Source organism: Grampus griseus, assembly GCF_964374135.1.
Source record: "Grampus griseus genome assembly, chromosome: 14".
Lineage (NCBI taxonomy): Eukaryota > Metazoa > Chordata > Mammalia > Artiodactyla > Delphinidae > Grampus > Grampus griseus.
In genome coordinates this window covers 35,750,195-35,774,878 of record NC_139008.1, presented here as the reverse complement: position 1 = coordinate 35,774,878, position 24,684 = coordinate 35,750,195, and the positions used below count along the sequence as shown (strand labels likewise).

At 55.6% G+C, this 24,684-nt stretch overlaps 1 protein-coding gene across 4 annotated transcripts in view; it reads right to left on the bottom strand.

Annotated features, from left to right (window-relative positions):
- The window catches only part of SRL (sarcalumenin), a 35,478-nt gene extending 11,041 nt beyond the window's left edge, over positions 1–24,437 (bottom strand). For 2 of the 4 annotated variants that reach the window (XM_082670184.1, XM_082670185.1), the window contains exons 1-2: positions 24,181–24,437; positions 845–1,825 (exon numbers count right to left, since the gene is read on the bottom strand). In XM_082670184.1, coding sequence (XP_082526310.1) covers positions 845–1,825; positions 24,181–24,241 — 1,042 coding nt within the window. In that variant the 5' untranslated portion in view covers positions 24,242–24,437. The remainder of the gene's footprint in view (positions 1–844; positions 1,826–24,180) is intronic. The other 2 variants (XM_082670186.1, XM_082670187.1) reach the window with 1 other exon arrangement.
- Positions 24,438–24,684: the final 247 nt, after the last annotated feature.

Sequence of the window (24,684 nt, the reverse complement as noted above, 5' to 3'; positions counted from 1 at the left end):
ATTCTTTCTGAGATTAGATCCAGAACTGGGAGGCCAGGGAAAGGGGAGGGGCTTGCTCCCCCAGCGCGAGTACCTGACAGGTGTGGAAACTAAACTCTGCAAGAAAACCTGTGTTGGAAAGTGAAGATTGACCCCAGTGCCTCCATCCTACAAGCCAGTTCTTGGTCCCGGTCAGTGTACTTGGTGGATGAGGCCACACCTCCCTAGGATGCTACAGCCTCCAATGTTGCCCAGCAGCTTTGGCCCTGCCCCCCCACCCTCCCCACCCCGTTCCCCAGCACTGAGAGCAAGCAGGTGGACGGACATCTGTGGGACATCAGTGTCACAGACAGCCCGAGGTTTCTTATCACCATCCTGACATGGCCTAGTCTTCAAGGGGAGATCCCAGGAGCTAGCCCACCAACATGGTCCCGCAGTGCCCCCTCACACCCACCAGCCTGCCTCTGGGCCTGAAATCCTGCCACTATGCCCCCCACCGCCACCCCGTCCTTTGGGTTAAGGCACCGGTCTGTGTTAAAGTGCATTGAGGGACCTTAACCGGTAAGTTTCTGATGGCCTATAACGTGATCAGGTTCCTCTGGGCTCTCCAGGGTCCCTCCGAAGTGGGGATAAGTGGCTAATGAACAGCCCGAAGGCACCCCAAGGGCCGGGCAACCCCCATGGGGCCTCCACCCCACGAACCCGGGGCTGGCTGGGGGCTCTCCCGCCCTGTGGGACCCTGCCTGCCCCTAAACACAAGACCTCCGGGAAGACCGCAGCCGTCCCAATTCCCAGAGCAGCCGCCACGCCCCCGCCAGCCCTCCTCCCCCGCGGAGGTGCCCGGAGCAGCCCTGGGATCCCCTACCCTGAGGCCCCTCCTCCTTGGGCTCCTGCGCCTCGGCCCCCTCGGGCCCCGCGTGCAACTCCTCAGCGCTCGGTCGGGCCCCCTCCTCCCCGCTGCTCGCGCTTCCCGCCGCTTCCTGGGCTCCTTCCACGACTTCCTCCCCGGCTTCTTCCTCTTCCGAGGAGCCCCCTGCTTCTTCCGAACTAGCCCCGTCGCCGCTGTCCTCTTCGGATTCTTCGCCCCCCTCTTCTTCGTAGGAGGCCGCGTCCTCATGGTCCTCGGGCATCCCCTCTGCGGGGCGGTCCTCCTGCGCACCCCCCACCTCTGCGCGCGTGTCCGACGCTGGGCTGGGGCTGGGCTCCCCCTGGTCCTCCGCCCCCTCCGCGGCTTCTGCGTCCAAGTCCGCGACTCCATCTGGCAATTCTGACTCCTGACCGGGCCCTGGGCTGCCCTCCCTTCCTGTCTCGACCTCCTTGCTGGGAGAGTCCCCTGAGTCTTCAGGCTCTGGGGGCCCTGCTGCTGCTTCCTGCGCGGGGTCGTCCCCTAGCGCCTCCGCGGCTTCCTCGGAGACCTCGCCACTCCCAGCTTGTCCCTCCGCCTCCAGTCCTGGGCCCTCTCCTGAGCTGAGCTCTGGCGCCCCCTCCTCCCCGGGCGCCCCCTCCCCTCCTGGGGGAAGGGCGCTTGCTCCAGGTGGGCCCGTATCTTCCTCCCCAGACCCCGCAGGTTCCCCGGGGGGAGCTGACTCGGAGGCTGAGGCTTTGGAGAGGCTGGCTTCAGGATCAGAGCCCAGGCGGTTGGTGGCGGGGGCCCCGGCGGCTGTCTTCTCCGAGCCCCCAGCCTCCCTGCCATCTGTGGGGTGAAGGAGCGGGTTCGTCTCTCCAGGGGACGCTTCTGCCTGAAGCGCCCTTTCCTTCTCCTCTAGACTTGGGTCTCCAGCAGAGAAATGATTCTCCAACAAACTGCCAACATCTTCTGTGCCACCCGAAGCGGAAACTTGCAGTTCTAGATGATTAGAACACGATTGGTAAATGTCAAGGGGTTGGCACACGCTTTGCTTCTCAAAAGTCTAACTCAGCCTAGCTCCTGTCTCCAGGAGAGCGGTGCGGACCAGCGGGACTGTGGGGCTCCTCCCTCCCTGGTCTTCATTACCGCCCTGCGTGGCCGGCAGAGCCTCCCTCTTGATGGGAGCCGTGGCTCAGAGCGAACAGCTGACCCACCCCGAGCCCCGCCCCTGACCCTGCCTCTCCAGCCTCCCCGTGGGGATGGAAGTTGGGCGAGCCCTTCCAGCCCTTCCTCAGCCTTGCGGGCAGACACGTGCAGCCTGGCTTACCCGGAGATCTTTCCAGGATAGGACAGATGCATGTCCACCCCACCCCTTATCAGTTCCTAGAGTCATTAACCAGCGTGCTTTTTATATTGCTACCAGCAAAGTAGTGAAAACAGGTGTGTGCTGGCCAGATCCTCTTAGCTTAAGGAGCAGAGCACTTAGGGGATTACTTGTGGCTCTCAACCTTAAGTCACACATCCAATTCTGTCCCCTTAAGGGCAGGCATTTGCTGGCCTCTCTACCTAAGATTAGAGGGGACATGGCCTGAGGAGGAAGAGATACACAAAACGGGCAGGCCTGGGCTTCCTGGTGGCCTTAGCAAACCCCTCCTGAGGGGATCCCCTTCTAAGGGCCCAGAGCTTTACGGGGAGAGCCAAGGGCACTGGGAGAGCAAAGCAGAAGGCAGGAAGGGGCCCAATCTGTGTCAGATGCCTCTGTCAAGGGACAAGTGTGATTTATTTGGACAATGGGGTCAAAAGAGAGGGTGGGGCCTAACCCTTCTGCCCCCTCCCACCCAGGTTGGGACCTGTTTAAGGAGGAGACCCACAGAGGGGGAACACTGCCGACACATGGGGATGAGGGGACGGGACCGTGGGTGCCCTGCCTCAGGGTAGCTGAGACATCCCCAGGTCTCCCTTGATTCACAGGACTCTTTCTGAGGAAGCAGCATCCCTCCTCCCTGCTAGGTACAGCGCCTCCTCTCTCAGGCCCAGCTCTGCCTCCCACAAAGAAAAGCCACTTCTTGGAGGTACCTACCCCTTCTGCCTCGGGGTACCCACCCCCTTGTTCCCTGAAAGCTGGGGAAGCCTCCAGAGGCCAGGAACAAATATTTTCTCATTAACCCTCACAGATACAACCTGCTGTCAAATTCAGAAGGATGGGAAGTTTGGGTGCCTTTTATTATAAAGGAGCCTACATATTGATATAACACTTCCCCCAACAACCTTCACATTTGTGACCACATTCACCTCCCTTATTACTGTCAGCCAGGTTTCAGAAGTGAAGGTCTAGAGAAAGTCTTTGATTTGCCCAAGACACCAGGTGGCTAGAGGGCAAGTGGAACCCAGAACTGCCTGCTCCTTGTCCAGGCCTTCCATGCTACACTGTGTTGAGGGGAGCATAGAGGAACCCCTTCCCGCTGGTACCTCGCCCCTCCCTGCATGCGCCCTCTCTGACCCCTGGACTGCAGGAACCAAGGCTTAATCCTCCCTCTGTTCCCAGAGCTGGGACACTGCCTGACCCCCAGAAAGTGCTATGAAGAGGTCCATGGGGAGATTTGGGTACAATAGGAATTCCTGGTCTCTTAGTGGGGGGAGCTGGAGGTTACTCATTAAAATTTTCTTTCATTACCACCTGAATACCTCTAAGTCCTGATTCCTTTGCTTGCATCTCTATCTCCCCCCCACCCCCACCCTCCCACCCCCGAGAACCTCTGGAAAAAAATCTTATGGCAGGAATTTGGTTTAATCCAAGAGATTGACAGGCCTCTGAGCAGCAAGATATATGTGAGATACATTTGTACAATTATTCAGTGTGCCAGGCAATGCTTGAGCACTTTATGTATAAAACATGAACTTACTTGATCTTACTCAACTTGCTTACTTCTGTAAAACAAGTCTTACTCATCCCCATTTTACAGATGAGAGGACTGGAATTAGAGGCACTGAATGCCTTGCCCAACATCACACAGCTAGCAACTGGCTGAGGCCATTTAACTCCAGAGCTGCCGAGGAGATTGCCTGACCCTACAGAAGGGTTCTACCCTGCCCCCTACCCCATCCTACCCCCCCCTCCCCCGTGCTACTCAGCGTGTGGTCCAGGCCCCTGCAGCATCAGCATCACCTGGGAACCTGGTAGAGACGCAGACTCTCAGGCCCCAGCCTAGAACCACTGAATCAGAATCTGCATTTTAACAATTCATTTGTTGCATATTACAGTTTGAGAAGCACAGTCTACATGAGCTCAGAAAACTGCCTCTGAACCAGTGGTTCTTGACACTGGCTGTGTATTGATCCCACTCCTCTCCCCCTCCTCAGAGGCTCTGATTGAATTAGTCCAGGGTGTAGCCCCAGCATCAGAATTTACCACCCCCCAAAAAAATAATTGGGGAGCAATTCTAACATGCAGCCAAAGCTGCAAACCTCTGCTCAGTCAAATCATCCTGACCTCAAGGCTTCTGCTCTTGGCCCCTCCCTGCTCGCGTGCCCACTGGAGGCTCCCAAATTAGATGGGTCAACAGGCCTTTGCATTTGACCTTGAAATAGCAGTGGTCAAGGATTCTCCTCTAGGGAATCCAGCCCTTTCCAACAGGCCTTGTCACCCTCTACTATTAATGTTGTTGATGATGATGGTGATGATGATGGTGGTGATAGTGATTTTGATGGTGGTGTTGATGGTGATGATACCGGGCTGAAGAGACTGTGGGTCCGAATGCCTGTGGCATTTCTAATATTGTCAAAACACCATCTGTCCTGGTGGGGGTGAGAGAGCTGCATCCTCTGTAGGGAGATAAGGACCCCAGACTTTGGAGGTATACGTGACCTTCTCACTGTTGTGTATTTCCACGACTGGACCCTGGACAGGAAGTCAAGTGGGTACATGTGTGTATACACATTCACATCCATACTCTTCCCTGGTTTTTATGACTTAGTGCCAAGCTGCCCTTGCCCTTTTGCTAAGCAATTTGGAGTGAAAAAAAAACCCAGGGTGATGGTTTCATGCCCTGTGACCTTCCTTCCCAGGCTAAAAATAACTTCTCTGACAGAAAGTCTCTCAATGGAACAAGCCATGCCATTGGGTCCCCAGAGCTCAATCCCCAGGAAGCAGCTGTGCCATTGGGCCCAATCTCTCCTCCAGGAGGCAGTCAGAGGCTTCAAGAGCCTCCAGTTAAACTCAGTTCAATTCTGTGAAATCAAACCCAGTGTCTTACCACCCACCCTGGCCTCCCTAGGGTCTTGCTGAAGCCCCCTAGCGGCCCTGGAGGAGGGGTGGGGGACGCAGAGGACCCAGGACATGCTGGCCAGTGTGAGAGCCTGGTAAGATGAGTCTCAGTCTACCCCAGGACACGTGGTACCGCACTGTATGTGCTAATGTCAAGGCAGCCGCCCGGGCCCTGGACAGCGTACGTGAATAGCAAGTCCCCAGCTCAGCCTGGGCGATCATGGGAAGGCCCCTGAGCCTGACAGGCTGGTGCCCCAGGCAAAACACAGCATAAACTGGCTCTGCTTTCTCTCCTGACGCCCCCTCTGCCGTCAGCCGTTCTCTGGGGGATGGGGGGGGCAACCATTCAGCTGCTCCCCCCCCCACAGCCTTAGTGGGAACCCCAGGCTCAGTTCCTCTCTCCTCTCTCCACCACCAAACACTGGACTTTTTTCCAGCTCCTAACTCTTCCCAAACACTTTTGTGCAGACTCAGGTTACTGTGGAGTTGCCAGGGGACTTGGTGAGTCCACTGCAGAGGAGGAAGCTCTGGCTGGAGAGCTTTAGAGACTTGCCCAAGATCAGGGGTAAAGTTGGGACAGAGCCCAAGTTCATGGCCCTCAGTCTAGAGTTCTTTCTGCTCCCACATGGTTTGCAAACCATGTCGCATGAGATGCTTGGGTTCCATGGAAGGGCCTAGTGGGTGAGGGGAGATGAAGGAGCTGGGGTTCAGCCACTGCCTTGGTACTTCCTGCCCAGCAGCTCTCCTTGGGTCTGTCTGTCCCACTGCCTAAGTCAGGTGGGGTGGGGTGGTTGACAACCACTCTCCTGCCTCCCCTGCCTTCTCCCTAAAAATTCCTCCTCTTGATCATTTTCTCCAGCAGCCCAAGAAGCCCCCTGTCACAGCATCTTTTCACTTTGCTGATCAACATGCACCCGGCACAGAGCTAGATGACATCTGACCTTCACACAGAACTTCATACTTCCCCAAGTAACTTCATGTTCTTCATCCCCCCCAGCAGTCCTCTGAAGCAGGGAAAGCAAGGATTATTAACTTCTCTTGAAATGAGAAAGCAGACACAGCAAAGTCAAGTGTTGGCTCAACAGGCCATCCAGGGCTGGGCTAGCACTCGGGCCAAGAAACAAAGCTGAGCTCTCTGGACCACAGCGAGTGGCATCCAAGCCCTTTCCAAGGGCTTTCTCGGCACAGATGCCCCATCTCCAGGGTTGGGTCAGTGTGAATCTGGGTGTTTCACAAGGTGATTTTAATGAACACCAAAGTTTGAGAATCCCTGCTCTGGGTCACCCTCAGTACCAAGTGTCAGGGAGTCTGTCTCGAGTTTGGAACTGGACCTCGGGAAAAGGGAGGTCAACGCCCAAGATCTTTTGTTTGGTTGACCTGCTTTGGCCGACCTCTTCACGGACCAGAATGTAGGCTCAGTTCCAACCTTCCAAGTCTCCTTAGCACATGTTTCCAAGCATCTGTCGACGTGACTTCTCATCCGTTTGAAGTGAAACCATTGAGTGCAAAGTCACACACAGGTAGAATACACCATTACTCATACATGATTATGCAGATGCGTCATCAGTAAAAAAAAAAAAAAAAAAGAGTCCTGGTGGTACAATCACTTTCCTCTTCTACCTCTGGACACACCTGTCCCTGGGAGTCAGGAATAGTGGTCTGGTCGTCCAGGGAGTCCCCCGTCTTTCACCAGGCTGTCCTCTGCCCAGACACTTGGACGTCTCATCTGCGGTGCCTGAGGGGCAGCGGAGGGCACTTCAGAATCAAAGTTCACGAGGCCAGAGCGGCAGCCCAATCCTTCCGTGTTCTAGATCCTGTCCCTGAGCACTCCTGGACTGAGCCAATGGCAGCGACCCCTCTGGCATCACATTTTTTCTTGGCCTTTTTTTTTTTTTTTTTTTTTGCGGTACGTGGGCCTCTCACTGTTGTGGCCTCTCCCGTTGCGGAGCACAGGCTCCGGAGGCGCAGGCTCAGCGGCCATGGCTCACGGGCCCAGCCTCTCGGCGGCATGTGGGATCCTCCCGGACCGGGGTATGAACCTGCGTCCCCTGCATCGGCAGGCGGACTCTCAACCACTGCACCACCAGGGAAGCCCTTTCTTGGCCTTATTTATAGAGTGAATGTTCACTGCTCAGGGCCCCTTGTTTCTTCACCTCTTGGATGAGTCTTCAGATGGCTTTACAGACGCTGATGCTGAAAAGGAACTTAGGAGGGAAGTGGGACCTCCTGGGACCCTGAGACCCTCTCCCTCACCATCCTGTGGGCCCCTCTCTCCTCCCCCCAGACAAGGAGACCAGGCAGCCATTCACGGAAGGTTCTTTGACTTCCTGGCCAAGTTCCTAAAGTCAAGGCTAATCCCACCAGGACAGCTTGTCCCGGGCTGGACTCTAACCCCAAAATAATTCACCCAAGGGATAGGACACAATGATGTGGCAGCAGTCAGTGGGAACCATGGGATGGGGGTCAAAAGGGACCTCCTCACAGACGAACTGGTTTGATTTCACTGATCAGGATCCTAAAACTCTGATAAGTGATTTTCCCAAGACCACAGGGCTAGTTAGGCTAGTTAGCAGTGGGCTGGTTCTGGAACCCAGCTCTCCACCAATTCCAGGTCTCTTGAGTTGTCCCAGCATCTGGCCACTCCCCCGCCCACCCCGAAATGAGAGGGGGTGAGTCAGCCTCAGACGGACAGCGACTTCTCTGCCTACCCTCTTCTTCCTCCCTTTGAAAAGGATGTTCAAGACTTCAAGACAATTGTTTTTAACCCATAAAGTCCAGAGATTGACAGAATAACTCCATCCCTCTTCCCCACCCCTAATTCCTGGGAATTCTTGGTTTGGGAGGTACACAGAGAAATCGCCCGGGACCCCACAGCCATGGTGTACACACGTGCTCAGCACTGACGCCCGGAGGATTCATGAATATGGGTGAGTACTCACTTTCGAAAGGCAAGTACCTTTGGAAGAAGCAAAACATTAAGCCCTAAGCCCTGGGTGTGACTTGATCATTAAAGGGATGCTCAGCTTTCCCTGCCTGAAGTGAGCACAGATCCTTGCAGGAGTCATTGGCAATACTTCCTCCATTCAGAGGGGCCGAGGTGGGTGGGAAGGAAAAGGAAGGAGGGAGGGGTGCAAGTTGGATTCTGAGGCAGGCGGGTGGTTTCCCCCACCTCCACCTCCTCACCCAAGAGCTCGAAGACCACCTCTGGGAGGGCTGATGGTCTAACTTTGGGGTACCAGGTAGGGAGCAACCCACTGGGGGCTAAAGGAGTGTGGCTCCCCAAGGTCGCCGTCAGATAAACGCCTTGGGTTCAGGTCGGAGCCGTCATGGGCTTGGCGGGTGTGGGGGAGCAATGACACAGACCCACCTACTCCCCGAGCCAGGGAAGTGGGAGGAAGCTAGCTTGGTTCTCGAGCTCAGGAACCAGATCTGACACCTTCCTGGGCCAGGCCCACATCTCAGGGCTTTCCTTTGCCACGAGACCCAGAGCCAGACTGGTCTCTCTGGACACCGTTAGAAGCCAGGAGAGCTGGGCTCTGCTCCCTGGAGCCTTCCTCACTGCCATGCAGGTTAGTATATGGGCTGCCCACACCCAGCTCCATTCACCCATAAAACGCAGAGAATGATACCTGCTTTGCCAACCCCTTTGGAGTATTTTAAACATCAGATGATGTTTAAAAACATTCTATGGGGAATTTCCCAGTGGTCCAGTGGTTAGGACTCAGCACTTTCAGTGCCGGGATCTGGGTTCAATCCCTGGTCGGGGAACTAAGATTCTGCAAGTCGTATGGCCAAAAAAAAAAAAAAAAAAGCATTCTATGAATGTCAGGTATGATAATAATAATTTCCTAGAAGAGCAAAGATGCCAGGACAAAAACAGAACGAGCTTTGGACAGAAACCAAGCTGGCTCACCTGCACCCTACTCCACTCAACCCCCTGTTTCTGGGGGTCAGTCAGTGGGCCAGGAGAGGTCTTTCTGCCCGGGGTCCTTCTCCCCTTCTTCCAACTGGAAGCAGCTCAGACAAGGAGCTGTGGGCGCCTGGGGGTGACCCAGCTCTCCATGGTTCCCGCTGGCCTGGGTCGGGAACAGACCTGAGCTACCAACACTCCCGGGCCCAGTCCTCGGCCTCCTCAGCCCCAGGCTAATTCCTGCGGCCACTGACTCCCACTTCCAGGCAGCCCTGACTCACCCAGAAACTTCCGCGACCACACTTGCCTCCCCCTCTGTTTTCTGCCTCCCAGGCCCCTCCCATCCAGCTGTTGAAGTGAGGTGACCCTGCACTTTGCCCCAATGCAAAGGCATATCAGGGCCACATCTGTGTGAGAACGGGTGAGGGCCCTTCCCCGCTCTGGGAACTGGCAGCACGATAGGAGATGGGCCACTCGAGTTGCCCACGTGGCCTCACCGCCGTCCTTAAGACCAGTGAGCGCAAGGAGCAAAACAGTACGCCCTTCAGGAGCGACTCAGGCTTCCAGGACACTGCTATGGCCATCCCAGAGACAAGGGAGAGCAGCTCCATCTCCCCCTCAGCGGCACTTTGCTTGTCCAGCAATCAGAGCTAATGTTTCCATGGCTTGGAAGGGCCTCACACACCAGCCTGCATGCCCCGACTACCGCAGCCCCTTCACCTTGGCACCGCCAGCAGCTCTGCCCACCTCCACAGCTCTCCCCCCACCATGCCAGCTCAGGGGTGAGGCGTCATCCTTAGCAAATCTCACCCCCAGGAGCCCCCGCCACCAGGTCCGCTCAGAGGAGTTTAGGCAGGAAGTTCAAGCCAAGGGGAGAGGGTAGGGCAGCAATAACACATGAATATTCCGCCCTGTGTGCCTGGCCCACAGAGCCTTCCAGAAAAACTGCCACCGAGACGCCAAGATGCCAGATCTTTCCACCTTCTCTCACAAAGGGCTTCCCCAAATTTGAGACAGACAGGCTCCCCAAACCTCATCTTTTTTAAAAAAAAAAAGTATTTATTTATTTGGCTGCGTTGGGTCTTCATCGCTGTGCACAGGCTTTCTCTAGTTGTGGCGAGCGGGGGCTACTCTTCATTGTGGTGCTCGGGCTTCTCATTGCAGTGGCTTCTCTTGTTGTGGAGCACAGAGTCTAGGCGCGCAGGCTCAGTAGTTGTGGCACATGGGCTTAGTTGCTCCGCGGCACGTGGGATCTTCCCAATGCAGGGCTCAAACCTGTGTCCCCTGCATTGGCAGGCGGATTCTTAACCACTGTGCCACCAGGGAAATCCTCATCTTTTTTTTTATGCTTTTTTTTTAAATATAAATTTATTTATTTTTGGCAGCATTGGATCTTCATTGCTGCACGCGGGTTTTCTCTAGTTGCAGCGAGCAGGGGCTACTCTTCGTTGTGGTGCGCGAGCTTCTCATTGCAGTGACTTCTCTTGTTGCGAAGCTGCGTGAGACCAGCTTTTAGTTCTCTGAGTTCAGGACAGCAGAGGTCACAAGACTGGACCAGAGGAGTCTTCCAGCGTCCAGGTCACAGAGAAAGGGCAGAAGACCACCTCCCACATGCTGCTCCTTGAGCAGTACAAACTTCCAAAGCCTCCGGAGCAAATCCATCCGTTACCCTCAGTTATGGCTCCAGAGCTTGGACACCACAGACAAAGATGGCTAGAACACCCAGGCTGCTCTCTGGTGGAATGTCCTAGAGAGCTCACATCTCCACTGGAAGCAGACTGGTTTCCGGTTTGTATCCCCAATACACCTGAACCCCAGACATGTGGGCCCCACTTTCCTGGAGAGCCCGGGCTCCATCTCTCCCGCAGGCCAGGACTCTCAGCCCTCCAGGGGGGCTCCCTCTCGGGACATCCCATCGGGGGAGGAATCATTAAAGCAGTTAAACCCGAGAGCAGCTTCCTTCTCGGGTGGGCTCAGCGTCACCAAGGCCCTGGGTTCTCCATCTTGTCTCTTCAAATACTGAAACCAGACAAGGCTCTCACCACGCATGAGCCTTCTCTTCCTCCGGCACCTGGTGGCCATGCAGACGGGCCATCTACGCCTTAGTTCTTGTGGCTCCTCTGGAGAGAGGAAGGTTAAAGCGAAGGGCAGGATGGAGAGCGGGGCAAGAGCGAGTGGACATTCCGCACATGCTGTCCCCAGGGTGACCCTTCCTGGTCATTACCATGGGCCCCATGCAGGCTCTGCCAGGTCGCACCTGAGGATCCAGCAGGCTGCCTGCCCAAAGGGCCTCCCACCCTTGCCGGATAGGAGTCCCAAATCCCTGCACTGAAGCCTGAGCCTGGTCTTGTATTCCTTTCCCAAAGCTGCTATAACAAAGTGCCACAACCTGGTGGCTTAAAGCAATAGAAATGTATTTTCTCCTGGTTCTGGGGCCAGAAGTCCAATATCAATGTGTCACAGGGCGCTGTTTCCCCCAAAGGCTCTAGGGGAGGTGCCTTCCTGTCTCCTCCAGCTCTGGTGGCTCCCAGCAACCCTTGGCTTGTTAACGGGTGTCTCCAGTCTCTGCCTCCATCACACGTGGCCTTCTCCCTGTACCTCTATTCTGTGTCTCTTATCCTTTTCCTCTAAGGACACCAGTCAGACTAACTAACTACATCTGCAACAACCCTATTTCCAAAACAGGTCACATTCTGAGATGCTGAAGTTAGGACTTCAGCATATGTTCTCGGGAGACACAATCCAACCTGTAACAGGTCTGCTGACGGCCACATCACCACATGCCTGGGTCGCCCTCTTCTTCCTGTGGATCCAGCCGCACCCAGTCCCTCAAACCAGCTATGTTCCACCGCCCCACGACACCTCCCGGGCCTCACTACCCCAGGCTACACGGGGCCCCCTGACCTCAGCTGACTCAGTGTCCACGACTGTCCACACTGAGCCAGGTGACGCAGCCCCTGCCCTGTGTGGCTGTGACCTGTGTGTGTTGGCGGGGCAGAGGAGGGTGTCATTCCTTCCCTTCTAGTTTGTCATCCCCTCCAGCGCAGAAGGTAGGCCCATTATCTCTTTACACCCCACAGAAGAGCCTGAGAAAGCTCTGAGCACCAAGACTCACACAACAGACGCCTGCGGCATTCTTTAAGAAATCATGTTCAGGACTTCCCTGGTGGCGCAGTGGAGCCTCCCTGCAGGAGGCTGTAGCAGGCTTGACCCTGGCTCGCCATCCCAGGCAACGGCCCATCTCCAAGGCCACAGGCGGCCAGCAGGGCTGATGCCCATGAGCTCCAAGAACATCGTGGGTCTGGGGTCTAACTGGCCTTGCTACCCTTCCAGGGGATATTTCTGGAAGGAGAGCACAAAAGGGTGGGAAGTCCTTACCCCTGGGATGGAACCCCAGTGGCCAGGCAGAGCTGCAGGTTCGGGGGGGAAGCCCTGGAAACTCTGTGACTCTGGGGAGGAAGAAGAAAAGAGAAGGACAGAGTCAGGACTCGAATTTGCTCCCCTAATCAGCAGGTGGGCCTCGAACAAGTATTTTAGTTTTCTGTCCCCGTTTCATCAGTAATAAGACAGAAGAGAAAAATATGCACCCTCCCCACCTCCAGATTCGTTCTACCTTCATTCCACTGCTACTGATGGAGCACCTGTTGCGTGTCAGAGGGTGGGAGGCTTAAATGACATGTGATGGAATTCTGAAAGCCGATACTACTAGAAAAGTATACGGAACTTCTACTGGTAGGATAAACTCTCACCCAAACACATCTCCACACAAGAACATATACGCCGATGTTCACAGCAGCATTATTCACAATAACCAAAAAGTGGAAACAACCCAAATGTTCATCAATGGATGAATGGATAAACAAAATGTGGTCCATCCATACAGTGGAATATTATCAGCCATAAAAAGAAATGAAGCACTGACACAGGCTACACGGTGGATGAAGCTTGAAGACATGATGCTCGGTGAATGAAGCCAGACACAAAACACCATATATTGCATGATTCCATTTACATGAAATGTCCAGAACAGGGAAACCCAGAGAGGCAGAAAGCAGATTAGTGGCAGCCAGGGGATGGGAGGCTGGGCAGGGGTGGAACAGGGCAGGGGGTGGGGTGACTGCTGATGGACACGGGGGTTTCTCTTTGAGGTGAAGAAAAATATTCTAGAATTGACTGTGCTGATAGTTACACATTTCTGTGAATATACTAAAAACTATTGAATTGTACACTTTAAATGGGCAAATTGTAGAGTATATTAATTATATCTCAATAAAGCTGTTCCAAAAATGGGGCTTCCCTGGTGGCGCAGTGGTTAAGAATCCACCTGCCAATGCAGGGGACACGGGTTCGAGCCCTGGTCCAGGAAGATCCCACATGCCGCGAGCAACTAAACCTGTGCGCCACAACTACTGTGCCTGCGCTCTAAAGCCTGCGAGCCACAACTACTGAGCCCATGTGCTGCATATACTGAAGCCCTCACTCTCTAGAGCCCGTGCTCCGCAACAAGAGAGGCCACCGCAATAAGCCCGTGCACCACAACGAAGAGTAGCCCCCGCTCACTGCAACTAGAGAAAGCCCGCACGCAGCAACGAAGACCCAACAAAGCCAAGAATAATAAATTAATAAAAATAAATAAATTAAAAAAAAAAAAGCATTAGGACATCCCTGGAGGTCCAGTGGTTAAGATGTGGCACTTTCACTGCGGGAAACTAAGATCCCAGGGCTTGGCCAAAAAAAAAAAAAGCACATAAAGCATCTACACTTCTTTTCTTTCTCCAAAACCTTAGTTGAACCTGTTGTCTACCTTCAAAATCTATCCTCAATTTAACTGTTTCTCCCCCGCCCCCACCAGCCCTGGCCCCAGGTGCTGTTGTCTCTCACCTGGACTGTGGAACAGCCCCTTCCTGAGCCCCTTGCCCCCCTCTGCACTCACCCTCCAACGCTGCCCACCCCCACCCGTCTCTGTCTCTTTGCTTCGCTCTTCCGGGGAGCGTGAGGCCCCCCTTCCTCCCTGTGCTGTGCTTTCTGCTGGGAATGCTCCCCACATAACTGCCTAGTTCTCTCCGCTCCTTCCCTGAGTCTTGGCTTCTGGTCAGCTTCTCTGCCAGGCCTCCCGGCCACCCTGGTGAGGCTACCTCCCAACCCACCTTCCCCTCTTTCCATCCTAGTCTCTTTCTCAGTTGCACCTATAAATATCTAATGAACTAGATAACTTACTTATCTGGTTTCCTGTCTATCAGAGATTTTTGTATCCCAGCACCTGAACAGCCATTGGATGGATGGATGGATGGTGGCAAAACATGAGGCCTTCCCTTAACTCAGAAAGTTCAAAGTTCCAGAAGACAGGAGATTCAGGACCAGGATTCAGAGCCAGAGAAGTACCCACGGGCGAGGTCACTTTACCTGCGCAGTCCTATTATTCTGTGATCAAGGGTCCTAGGAGTATCTGCCTTACCAGCTCAGGAGGTTGCTGTGATAACCACGATCTGGATTCCTAAATATAAAGATCCTCCCCTTAAAGAAATAGCAGCTAATTGGAGCGGCGGCGGGCAGACAGGAAGAGAGAACTTGCTTCCTGGCTGCAGAGTTTCAGTGCCAGGCAGGGATGTGGACCCCGGGGGCTCATCGTAGGAGCTCCTGGGGTAGGAGGGATAGGGTATTTTGGGTGCAAAATGACCAGCAAAATGCTGGTGAGCATTTCTGGAAAGACGAGGGGCCCCTGGAGAACTGCCCCCACCCCTGCGCTCCTCCAGAGCCAGGACAAACCACAGAGAGCGCCACAGAGCCACAGTCACCAGCTCCCAGAGCTGGCCGACACCCCAGTCTCTGGGTTGGGGACCCCTAACTCCGCTGTGAGGAGACCCAGACACCTTCCAGCTAGGGGCTCCTGCCGGCAAGGAGAGCGTAGGAAGGCAGAAGCTGAGAGGTGGACCCCTCGTGGATGGCGGCAGAGGGTCACCGGGAAGTTCTTTCTCCAAGTGGCGTCTGCAGAGTAGTAGGAGGGGCCTGCATCCTCCTCCTCCCCTGCCAAGCACGTAGGAGACAGTGCAGGGGTGGGTGCTGGTGCTCACTCCCCAGGAGAGTTTCTGGGTTCTCAGCTCACCACTCTCCCCATCACACGAGCAGCCGGAAACCAGACCCCCTGCCCTCAGCACATGTCTATTCCTGGAAAATTCTCCCCACTGTCCTCCCCAGCACCACCGCTAGGCTAGGTGCTGCTCCTGGAATCCCCTGCCCCTGGCCAGCTGTCCATCCATTCATTCAACACACTTGTCCAGGGAATGTCAGCAGAGCTCCAGGTTAGCCGCTAGTGCAATCGCGTAGGCAGTGGGGCCCGAGAGAGGACCAAGGAAACAGGTGCGACCACCTGGGAGAGAGACGAGAACAATCTGTTCACAGCCAGCAACTGCTCAGCAGCCTGGGTCCAGAGCTAAGGAACCATAGTGGTTGAAGAGCGTCCCATCTGGAACCTCAGGATGTGATATGATTTGGAAATAGGGTCTGTGCGGAGGTAATTAGTCAAGATGAGGTCATACTGGATTAGGGTGGGCCCTGAATCCAATGACTGGTGCTCTTATAAGAGGAGGAGAGGGCTTCCCTGGTGGCGCAGTGGTTAACAATCCGCCTGCCAATGCAGGGGACACGGGTTCAAGCCCTGGTCTGGGAAGATCTCACATGCTGAGGAGCAACTGAGCCCATGTGCCACAACTACTGAGCCTGCGCTCCTAGAGCCCGTACTTCGCAACAAGAGAAGCCACTGCAATGAGAAGCCCGCGCACCTCAACGAAGAGTAGCCCCTGCTCGCTGCAACTAGAGAAAGCCAGTGTGCAGCAACGAAGACCCAACGCAGCCAAAAATAAATAAATAAATAAAATTAATTTAAAATATATATATATATTAAAAAAAAAAAAAGAGGAGGAGGCACACAGAGAAGAGGCCATGTGAGGACAGAGGCACAGATTGGAGAGATGCAGCCACCAGCCAAGGAAGGCCTAGGCCTGCGGACCCACCAGAAGCTGGCAGGAAGGATCCTCCCCAGGAGCCTCCAGAGGGAGCGCGGCCCTGCCCACACCTTGATTTCAGACTTCTGGCCTCCAGACTGGGAGAGAATACATTTCTGTTGTTTGAAGCCACCCAGTTTGGAGTCATTTGTTATGGCAGCCCCAGGAAAATAATATAGGAACCAACACCTAACTCAGCCCTACAAAAGCTTCCCGGTCCCTCTCTTGCTAACTTGGTCACGCTCACCAGCCCCAGGGCCCCGGCCCCATCCCCTGCTCCCCCTCTCCCGGCAAGCTCTGACTACTCCCCGAGGTGTCCAAGTTTCATGATATTTGAGGAAACCAGAGGCAGATGTCAAGCTACAGGAATACTGTCCGCAGCGAGACCCTGTACTCATTGTCACAGTCCTTTTAACCTTAAGAAGTGTCTAAGATCGAAAAACATCCTAAGCATCCAATAACCATTTTCTTATTTTAGTCAAATAACAACCCCAGGCTGTAAATAGGGCAAGTATTATTATCCTGTTTTACGGGCAAGCAAACAGGTGCAGAGATGGTAAGGGGCTTGGTGGCGAATTATGACAATGCCAGGGCTTGCTCTGTCCTCAAGTCCCAGAGTGCATGCCACCCCCACCTCAGGCACACGTGTGGGCAGCCCTGGGGAAGGGGGGTCTGGATGGAGAGGCCACTGGCCTAAACTATCCACTCAAAAACAAAACTGAGGCAGGAAAAGACAGGAGAAGGAGGTGGATTCGCCACAGGACTTCTGTTTCTGTCACAGCCGGGACCCAGGCTCTTTCTGCTGGGAGCCTGAGGCCAGGATGGGCTCCCCCAGGCCACAGCAAGGGCTGTGACCCCTCACCAGTTTGTCCAGACCCCTTCCCAGGTCCCAGGGAGCATTCCTGGTGTCTTCGCCTCCTGGGATAAGCTAGAGAAATAAGCGATCTTCTATTACCTGATCCTTGGAACAAAGGGCAGAAGGAAAGACCAAGTAACCAGCAGTGGCTGAAAGCCTCTCTGGTGAGTGCAGGTGTACAGGGCAGGCAGCTATGGAATCAGATGCACTTCAGAGACCTAGTGATCAAGGCGATGGCTTTGTCCTCACCTATTGCCATCTAGGGGAAATTCTATGGGAGGCAGATGAATGGCCACTTGGAGGAGAACCAGGAGCAGCAGTTTTGGCAGCGACCAGGTGCGGGAGGGAGGGTTTGCTCCCAAACCCCAGGGCTCTCCCCTGGCCTGGTTGTGGGCTGATCTCCCAGTGCAACCCAATTCCTGCAGGCCCAGAACTCCAGGCCAGACTTTGCCTGCACCTGTTTGAGCTCAAAATGCAGTCCCCACTCTAGAAGTATCCAAAAATATCTGAGAGGGAGGAGAAGGGGAGGGGCTCACTGGAAGGGGAGGAGGCTAGAGTATGCTGAGGGCTAGGGAGAGAGCCACTTGGCTTGGCATTCAAGGCCCTTCCAAATGGGCTCCAACCCATCAGGGTGGTCTGATCTCCCCAAACAGGAGCCCCACAATCTAGCCAGAGCCGGTGTCAGCCCGTCCCTGCCAGCGCAATGCTCCGAGCTCCCCCACTCCTGGCTTTGATCACCATCTTCAGATACTCCACTGTCTCTGCATCCTCATTCATCAGACATTGTCGAGTGCCTCCAGTGAGCCAGGTGCAGTGCTAACTGTTGGTAATGGAGTGGTGAGCAAATTAAACAAATGCGCAGCCCTGTCCTCTTGCAGCTGGCAGTCCAGCAATGGTCCCCTTCCTCCCAGTGTAGCTGAAACCCTGCCCCTCCATGAGGCCAACCTTCCAGCCCTCCTCTGAACTCCAACCAGAGCTGCCGGGGGTGTTAGTTACACTTTTTTTCAGTGCGCGTCGTCTCCTTAAATAGAACGTGGCTCCTGGGGGCAGGGCCACAGCCCATTCCTGCCTGCACAGCGTGGCCAGCTGGGACCTCACAATGGGCACAGCCTGGCCTTGGGGCTGGAGAGATGGGCCTTTCAGAGAAGGGCCCCCATCCGCCTCATCTTTCCGGCCTCTCCCATCAAGTGCCCACCTTGTGTGATTAACCAGCCCCACCCTTCCTCCCCTCTGTTCCTGCTGCGTCCAAATCCACATTGCACCCTCATGCCTCTTGCTGATCACGTACTGCCTGTCACCCCAAGTCACAAGTCCATCCTGGCTCCCAACCCAGGGTGGGCTCCCCAGGGATGGGCACATCACCCATTTCTTCAGGACCCTCTGCTTCTGAGGAGCTCTCCTCTCCCCAGGACTGGCCACACAGCCTGTGCTCATTCTGTGCCCTTGAGCACTCTCTCTGAGTTGACAGAGGGCTAGAGGTCAAGTGCTCTCCAGGTTGTGAAAGACAAGGACCCCTGGGGAAGGGCCCACCCAAGGGCCAGAGGAGAAAAGCCTCTTCTGATCACTTAACAGCCTTGAAATGAACCTGGGGAGCCTGCCCCAGCTGGGCCAACCTCCCACCCGAAATCCTTCTGGGTCCTGGACTGAGAGCTGGACAGAGCAAGAGCGACTGTGCCTTCCTGTCGTCCCGATGACACAATCCCAGGAAAGACAGGCTCCTGGGATGGGGCCAGGCAGCGGCTGCCAGCCAGCCCCATGGTCTCCTGGTCTTCAGAAGCAGGCCTCTGGGCACACCCACAACCAGGCTCCCCTCCACACCAGCCCAGCCGGGGAAGAGCTGGAGGGTAGAGAGGTAGCTACTGTAGGCCCTGCCTGGGGCTGTGAACAGCTGACCTAACAGCTCAGGCATTTTAAAAGCAGATTCCACCAAACCCCTCATGCTGAGGATGGGCAGCTCAGGACAGGCTAATCTGGAGCTCTCTGAGAGGGAGGACAAGGAAGCAAAGAGTGCAGGCTTGTCCCCGGGGCAGAGGGGTACCTGGGACCTTGACTCTGAACAAATCCTCCTTTGGGGCTGGAGAGGGATGCGGCTGAAACCAAATGGAACAGGATGTCCCTGAACCCAGAGAAAGACACAGCACAGGTGACACAGACCAGGAAATGGATGTCTCCAGAAACTCAGCTAAAACTGACCCATCCCATTTGCCGAATTATGCTACCCGCTTCACCTCCAGCTGAGGTCACAAAGGCTGGGGGTGAGCAGAGAGGATGGGGCCTCCTGAGGACTGAGCAAGTTCTGCAGCTGTGGCCACCGTGGCTCCAGTCCACTCCCTGCCTCCCTCTTTCAGGGTCCAGTAGAGAAAGCCCCGCTCTACAGCTCACCCCTCGGCACTCAGAATCGATGGACTATCTATTGCCTCAATGCCGTGATTAGGGACTTTGGGTAAGACCTTGCCCACCAGAGCAATGAGAAATTCCATGTTAGAGATGCATTCCTTAAGGTAAAATCTTCTGACTCTTTCGAAACAAGTGGTTTGGGAAAGTGACAGTTTAAGTGTTGAGCCATTGACCCTTGTTGGAACAAGTTTCAGGGCATATATTATGGGGGGACAGAGCAGGGCCGGTGTTGGGGGAGAGAAGGGAACCACCAAGAAGGACAAAAGGAACCCGACAGGGCAGAGGTAGGATTCTGAAGCCAGACTTCTACCTCCCGAGTCCAGATGGCCCCTGAGAAGGCAGGTGAGGCAGGTGAGTGGTCTTAGAGGGGCCTGGCCTCCCAGAGCAGATCGTGGGTCCCCTCAGCCCAAAATGAGTCCCGCCGATGGGCCAGGGAGCCACAGAGGGAGGCCTTGCAGCCACCGGGAAAACACCCTGGAGGAAACCTGAGCCCAGCTGCCTCTGGGCTGTGTGCCCCCCAGCGGCTTCCACTGAGGTAATCTAACCCGAGTCTGAACACAGCGCTTTCGGGTGCAGGCCCAGTGCACATCTGCGGAATGAACACCTCGGGTGTGGAGCCTGGGGTCGGATTTTGGGGCTGGTAAACCAACAGCAAGAGACCAACATCCACTGTGACTAAAATGCTGATTCACTGGCCATCTCCTGGCCTCATCTCGGACGGGACTGGAGACCAGGCTCTGGTCTGGGCCCTGCTGTGCAAGTCCACACATCTTGGGACAACCAGCCTCCCTTTCCACCCCACAGGGTTCTTGGGCAGATCAGCTGGTTCCTTCCCCTCCATGGCCCTCCCCACTCCATAGCAATCCCCAGTATAGACCAGGATCCCCACTTCCTAGTGCAGCTCCCTGACGGGTACTAGGGCTACTGAGGACCTCGAGTGTATGGTGTCCCTCTGGGGTCTCCACGACATGTCTCCTCAGACCCACCTAGGACCTGTGCATCCCACTCAAGCTCTGACGTCCAGGCCACTCCATCCACTGTGTTCATCAGCCTTTCCTGCTCCTCTGAGCCCTCCTGCCAGCCCATAAACACACAGCCTCCTCTGGCAAACCCACCCACCGCCACCTCCTCTTAGGGTCATTTATCCTTCACAGACTTAATGTTAAAAGTCTCACTGGGTGAATGTGTTGCCTCCCTGTCCTCACTGAATAATATGAGCCGTTCGTTGACAGTTCTCGGCTTCCTGGTGTCCAAGCTAACACCTCACCTTCCATGGCTTCTCCGTGAGACTCACTGCCTCTCCAGGAAGCATCCTTCCGCTCCGCTGTCAGGTCACACCTCTGCCTGGATCTCATTCCATCTTCCTGAAATCCATTTATCTTCTTCCTCTTCCCACTCCCCAGGGTCCGGTCCTTGAATCTCTTTCTCTGCGACAGCTTCCTTGGCAATCTCACAGCCTCACCCTCATCTTTACTCAAACAAATCTCATCTCTGGATCCCCAGACCTGACTTTCCTCCTAAGCTAACTATCTCCATCCAGATGTCCCCCAGAACCCAAAATTCATAAGGACCCCAGATGAACTTTTAAAATTGGTTCTTTTATGATCCTGGTCTTTTTTTTTTTTCTGGCAAGGTCATACCAGCTGTGACCTACACTATCCTCGAGCAATATTTAAATGTAAGGGGTTGTGAGTCCAGCTTTAGATTGGATTTGGAGTAGGGGAGGGGCATCCCACAGCGGCAGACCCCACCCGTTCCCCCTGCCCCAGTCACCACCCTTGTTCCAGGCCAGAAGGCATCATATCTATGCCCTGTACTGGCCTCTCAGACCACGTTGAAGGAGGACCAGCCATCTTTCTCCTGTGTCCAAAGGGATTAGGCTCCTTCCCAGCCCACCACACCTAAGCGAGCACCAAAGGGCCAGGTGGATGCAACTGGCCTCGTCAGGGCCTCCTTCTGGTCCAGAATTCCAGCTCTGGCCCTTGAACTAGCTGTCTGAGCTTCACTGTCACACCCAGATGGGAGACAAAGCCAGCATTTCCCAAACTGTGGTTCCACAGGCCACCAGGCAAGGTGCCCACATCTGAGGGCTGCATCCATTGAGCAAATCCAGACTAGTGCCTCACACGGTGGACCACGTGCTCCCTATGGCTCATCCAGCTGCACTGAGCCAGGAGTCGGGGACCTTGCTGGGGACACAACTTGCAGGAGGGCTGGAGAGGCTTCTGGGGTCTGCTATCTCCCCAGGACCCCTGAGCACATGACCTTTTCTCAGAGCCCTCCCCACGGTGGATCGTGGTATCTGGGCTGCCGTGCAGAGGGTATATGAAAACCGCCTCCTTCCAGGTGGGTGAGGAAGGGTCACGAAGGAGTTCCTGAGAGACCCCCATCGCTCATGGAGGGCCTTTGGGAGCCCCAGTGTGAACCAACCTCTCTCCATTGGATGTCAGGGTGGGGCCAGAACAGGTGGGCAAGTCTGCAAACCAGGGCTGGGCTGGAGGAAACAGATGAGCAGACTCAGGACACCTGCCATCCCCCCATCTCTGCCTCAAGCAGGTAATGGGAAACAAGGATGTCCCAAATTCGGCCTAACAAATGCCAGCAGCTTAAGCCCAAAGCAATGTTTTCTCAGCCCCTCTCCCATCCCACCCCACATGCTCTCTGAGGAGTCAAAGTTCAAAGGCATCAGTCTTGACCTGTATCCCGAGGGAAGCTAGCCTCCTGTGGCCTCACGCCCACAGACAGAGGGACTGGGGCGTCCAAGGAGGCCTGTCAGAGAGAGAGCAGCTGAGGGAGGACAGAAACTCCCAGGTGGGCTAAGACTAGCCCTGGCTGGGTGTGCCTGCCACTGAATTGCTGTCTGACCTTGAACATGGCTCTCTTTCCTCTGGCTTTCGCTCCCTTACCTGGACAATGAGCAGACTGAGTAAACCCTCTTGGGGCTGTTCTCCTCTGTCCTTGAGCAGGCTTGTCCCCAGGCCAGGTCCCTGAGACAAAGAGGAGGACCCCGAGACCAAGGACTAGGGTGGATCAGGGTTCGGGGGGGAGGCTGTGGAGCCCATCACCCCAGATCAGAGGGCCACGGGAGCAACATGGGCACAAGAGAAGGAAGGGCAGCTCTGTACGGTCCCCCCAGGAAGCAGGAAGGGGAGTTAGAGAGAAGTTTGCCTGCCACAGGTGAGAGGCGAGTGACACGGGAATGGAAATGAGGATTCAGCAGTGGGGTGGGAAGTTCAGGACCAAAGCTGCTGCCTGTGGGCACGGTGGCATTTACCGGGTGGCATATTTTAGGGGAAAGTCAACCAGTAGGAAGGACTGTCATTATGCGGGTGGGGGGAAGCCACTCTTATGGCTGAAATCTCCCCCAGGTATCGCAGGAGGAAGCAGTCTTTGGGGTGTGCAATATGCATCTGGAGGGGTGAGAAAGCCCACCGCCGGGAAGAACGCACAGCCCAAGTCCTGAGCTGGGGTGAGGAGGGCGGGAACCTCGCACACTGGTGGACAACCCTTTCCCGGAAGCCAGGTCAGGGTCACACCGCAGAGTTTGCGAAGGAAAGGGCCTGCAAAGAGAGGATTTTTGCACAGAGCACCCACCCGCCTCCTTTCCCAACAGCAAGATCCCCCAATGAGGCCTGTGGAACATTCCAGATGTCCAGTTCCCTTCGTGGAAGGAAAGATAAAGGATGTCCCTAAAAGGCTAAAAGTTCCTGGGGCAGCGGCATGGAAGCAGAGCGAGGTGGCAGCTGGGGCCGGGCGGAGCTGGGGAGAGGGTGGCAGTGGATCCCGGGCTCAGGATCAAATGACACGACTGTTTCCATACTTAGCCGCCTGACAGCCGCTTGGAATCCTCGCCACCCCAGCCACTGCAGCCCCACGGAGCCCAAATTAACTCAAGGACAGACAAGGGCAGGGCCCAGCGGCACACGCGAGGCCAGAGCCCCCCACCTTGGTCTCTAACCCCCCAGGGAATGGCTGCTTCTCCTGCCTGCCACAGGCTCTCCTGCCTGGGTCTGGGACCTCAAGAAACAGAAGCTCCCAGGCCCCACGATCCCCAGCGCAGAGGAAGCCAGGCGTCGCGAAAAGGCAAAGCAGGAGTTCCGGGTTCCTGGGGGTCCCCAGAGCACCCCTGGAGCATCCCTGAGAGGAACTCAGCCCCAGGAGTCTTGGGAACAAAGGTGGCAAAATGCTCGAGTACCCCTTCCATGCCCATAAATAACCCCCATGCCGTAACCAGAGCCACTGCCTCTGCCACACAAAGTGCTGAGATGTCAAAGGAAAACCACGGCACGCAGGCCCCAGCCCCCTTCCAATGAAGCCCCCAGCCTAGCCCAGCTTCACTCGAGTGGGTTCCATTCCTCCTCTGAACTGTGTCCAATTTGGTTTCCAGCCTGATCCCCAACTTTTATCTCCAATCCCGTCCCAAACTGACCCCCACTCTGTCCCATTGTTTCCAAGCTGTGCCCCCCCCCCCACCCTCACTCATGCAAAGCCAGGCCTCTGCGATCTCCACCAGGTGGGAGGGTCAACTCAACGACATCCAGGGGCCCCTCCACCTCCAAGATCGGGGTCTCTGTCCATCTAGGAGGCTCTAGTCTTGACTTTTGGGGTTCTCTTCCACAACATCTACTGGCCAGCCCTTGTCTCTGGCCCTGGCCCCCTGCTCCAGGCCTTGCACCTGCCTGCACCTCTCGGGTCACGGCTTCCGCTCCCTCTGGCCTCCCCACAAGCCCCAGGTGCTCTCAGGTCTCCACACCCTGTGCCTTCTCGGTGAGACCGGCTGGGAGCAAAGGTCTGCCATCAGCTCCAGGAATCACGGAGGCCTCATCCTCCATCTCCCGCCCGAGCCTCCCACCCCATGGTAAACATAAAACCTCGGGGGCTCGTGGGGGTCGCAGTCTGGCCTGGCTGACAGGGCAGGGGTCATACCTGCTTGTCCTGGGAGCAGAAGCGAGGCCACGAAGCAGCAGAGCAGGACCAGCGCCTTCATCGTGACTGCCAAGAGAGCCCAGCTGCTCCTCGCCTCTATTTATAGGGTGGGTGGCAGCGCGGGGCGGGGGAGAAGGGTCACACAGTCACTAGGGCAACTGGACGGACATGATGGGCAAGCAGCTCAGACCCCAGAGGCTGCAAGGAGGCTGCTGTGACCCTGCTGCGCCAGCTGCCGACCCCGGAAGGCAGGTCCCATCTGGATTCTCTCCCCTAGCTGCCTGGGGTCACGTGACAGGGGTCACGGGGCGGGGTAGCAGAGAAAACGTGGGGCGTCCTTTGGGTCAGGTCTGGGACTCAGGAACCGAGTCTTCCCAGCATCTGCAGTAACTTGAGCTGAAGTCTGGGCAATCAGTGACCTTCACATGCTTCAGTTTTGTGAACGAAGGGCCTATTCGACAGCCACTGACACAGGTTTTAGCCCCTCCCCGAAGGTCAGGAGGG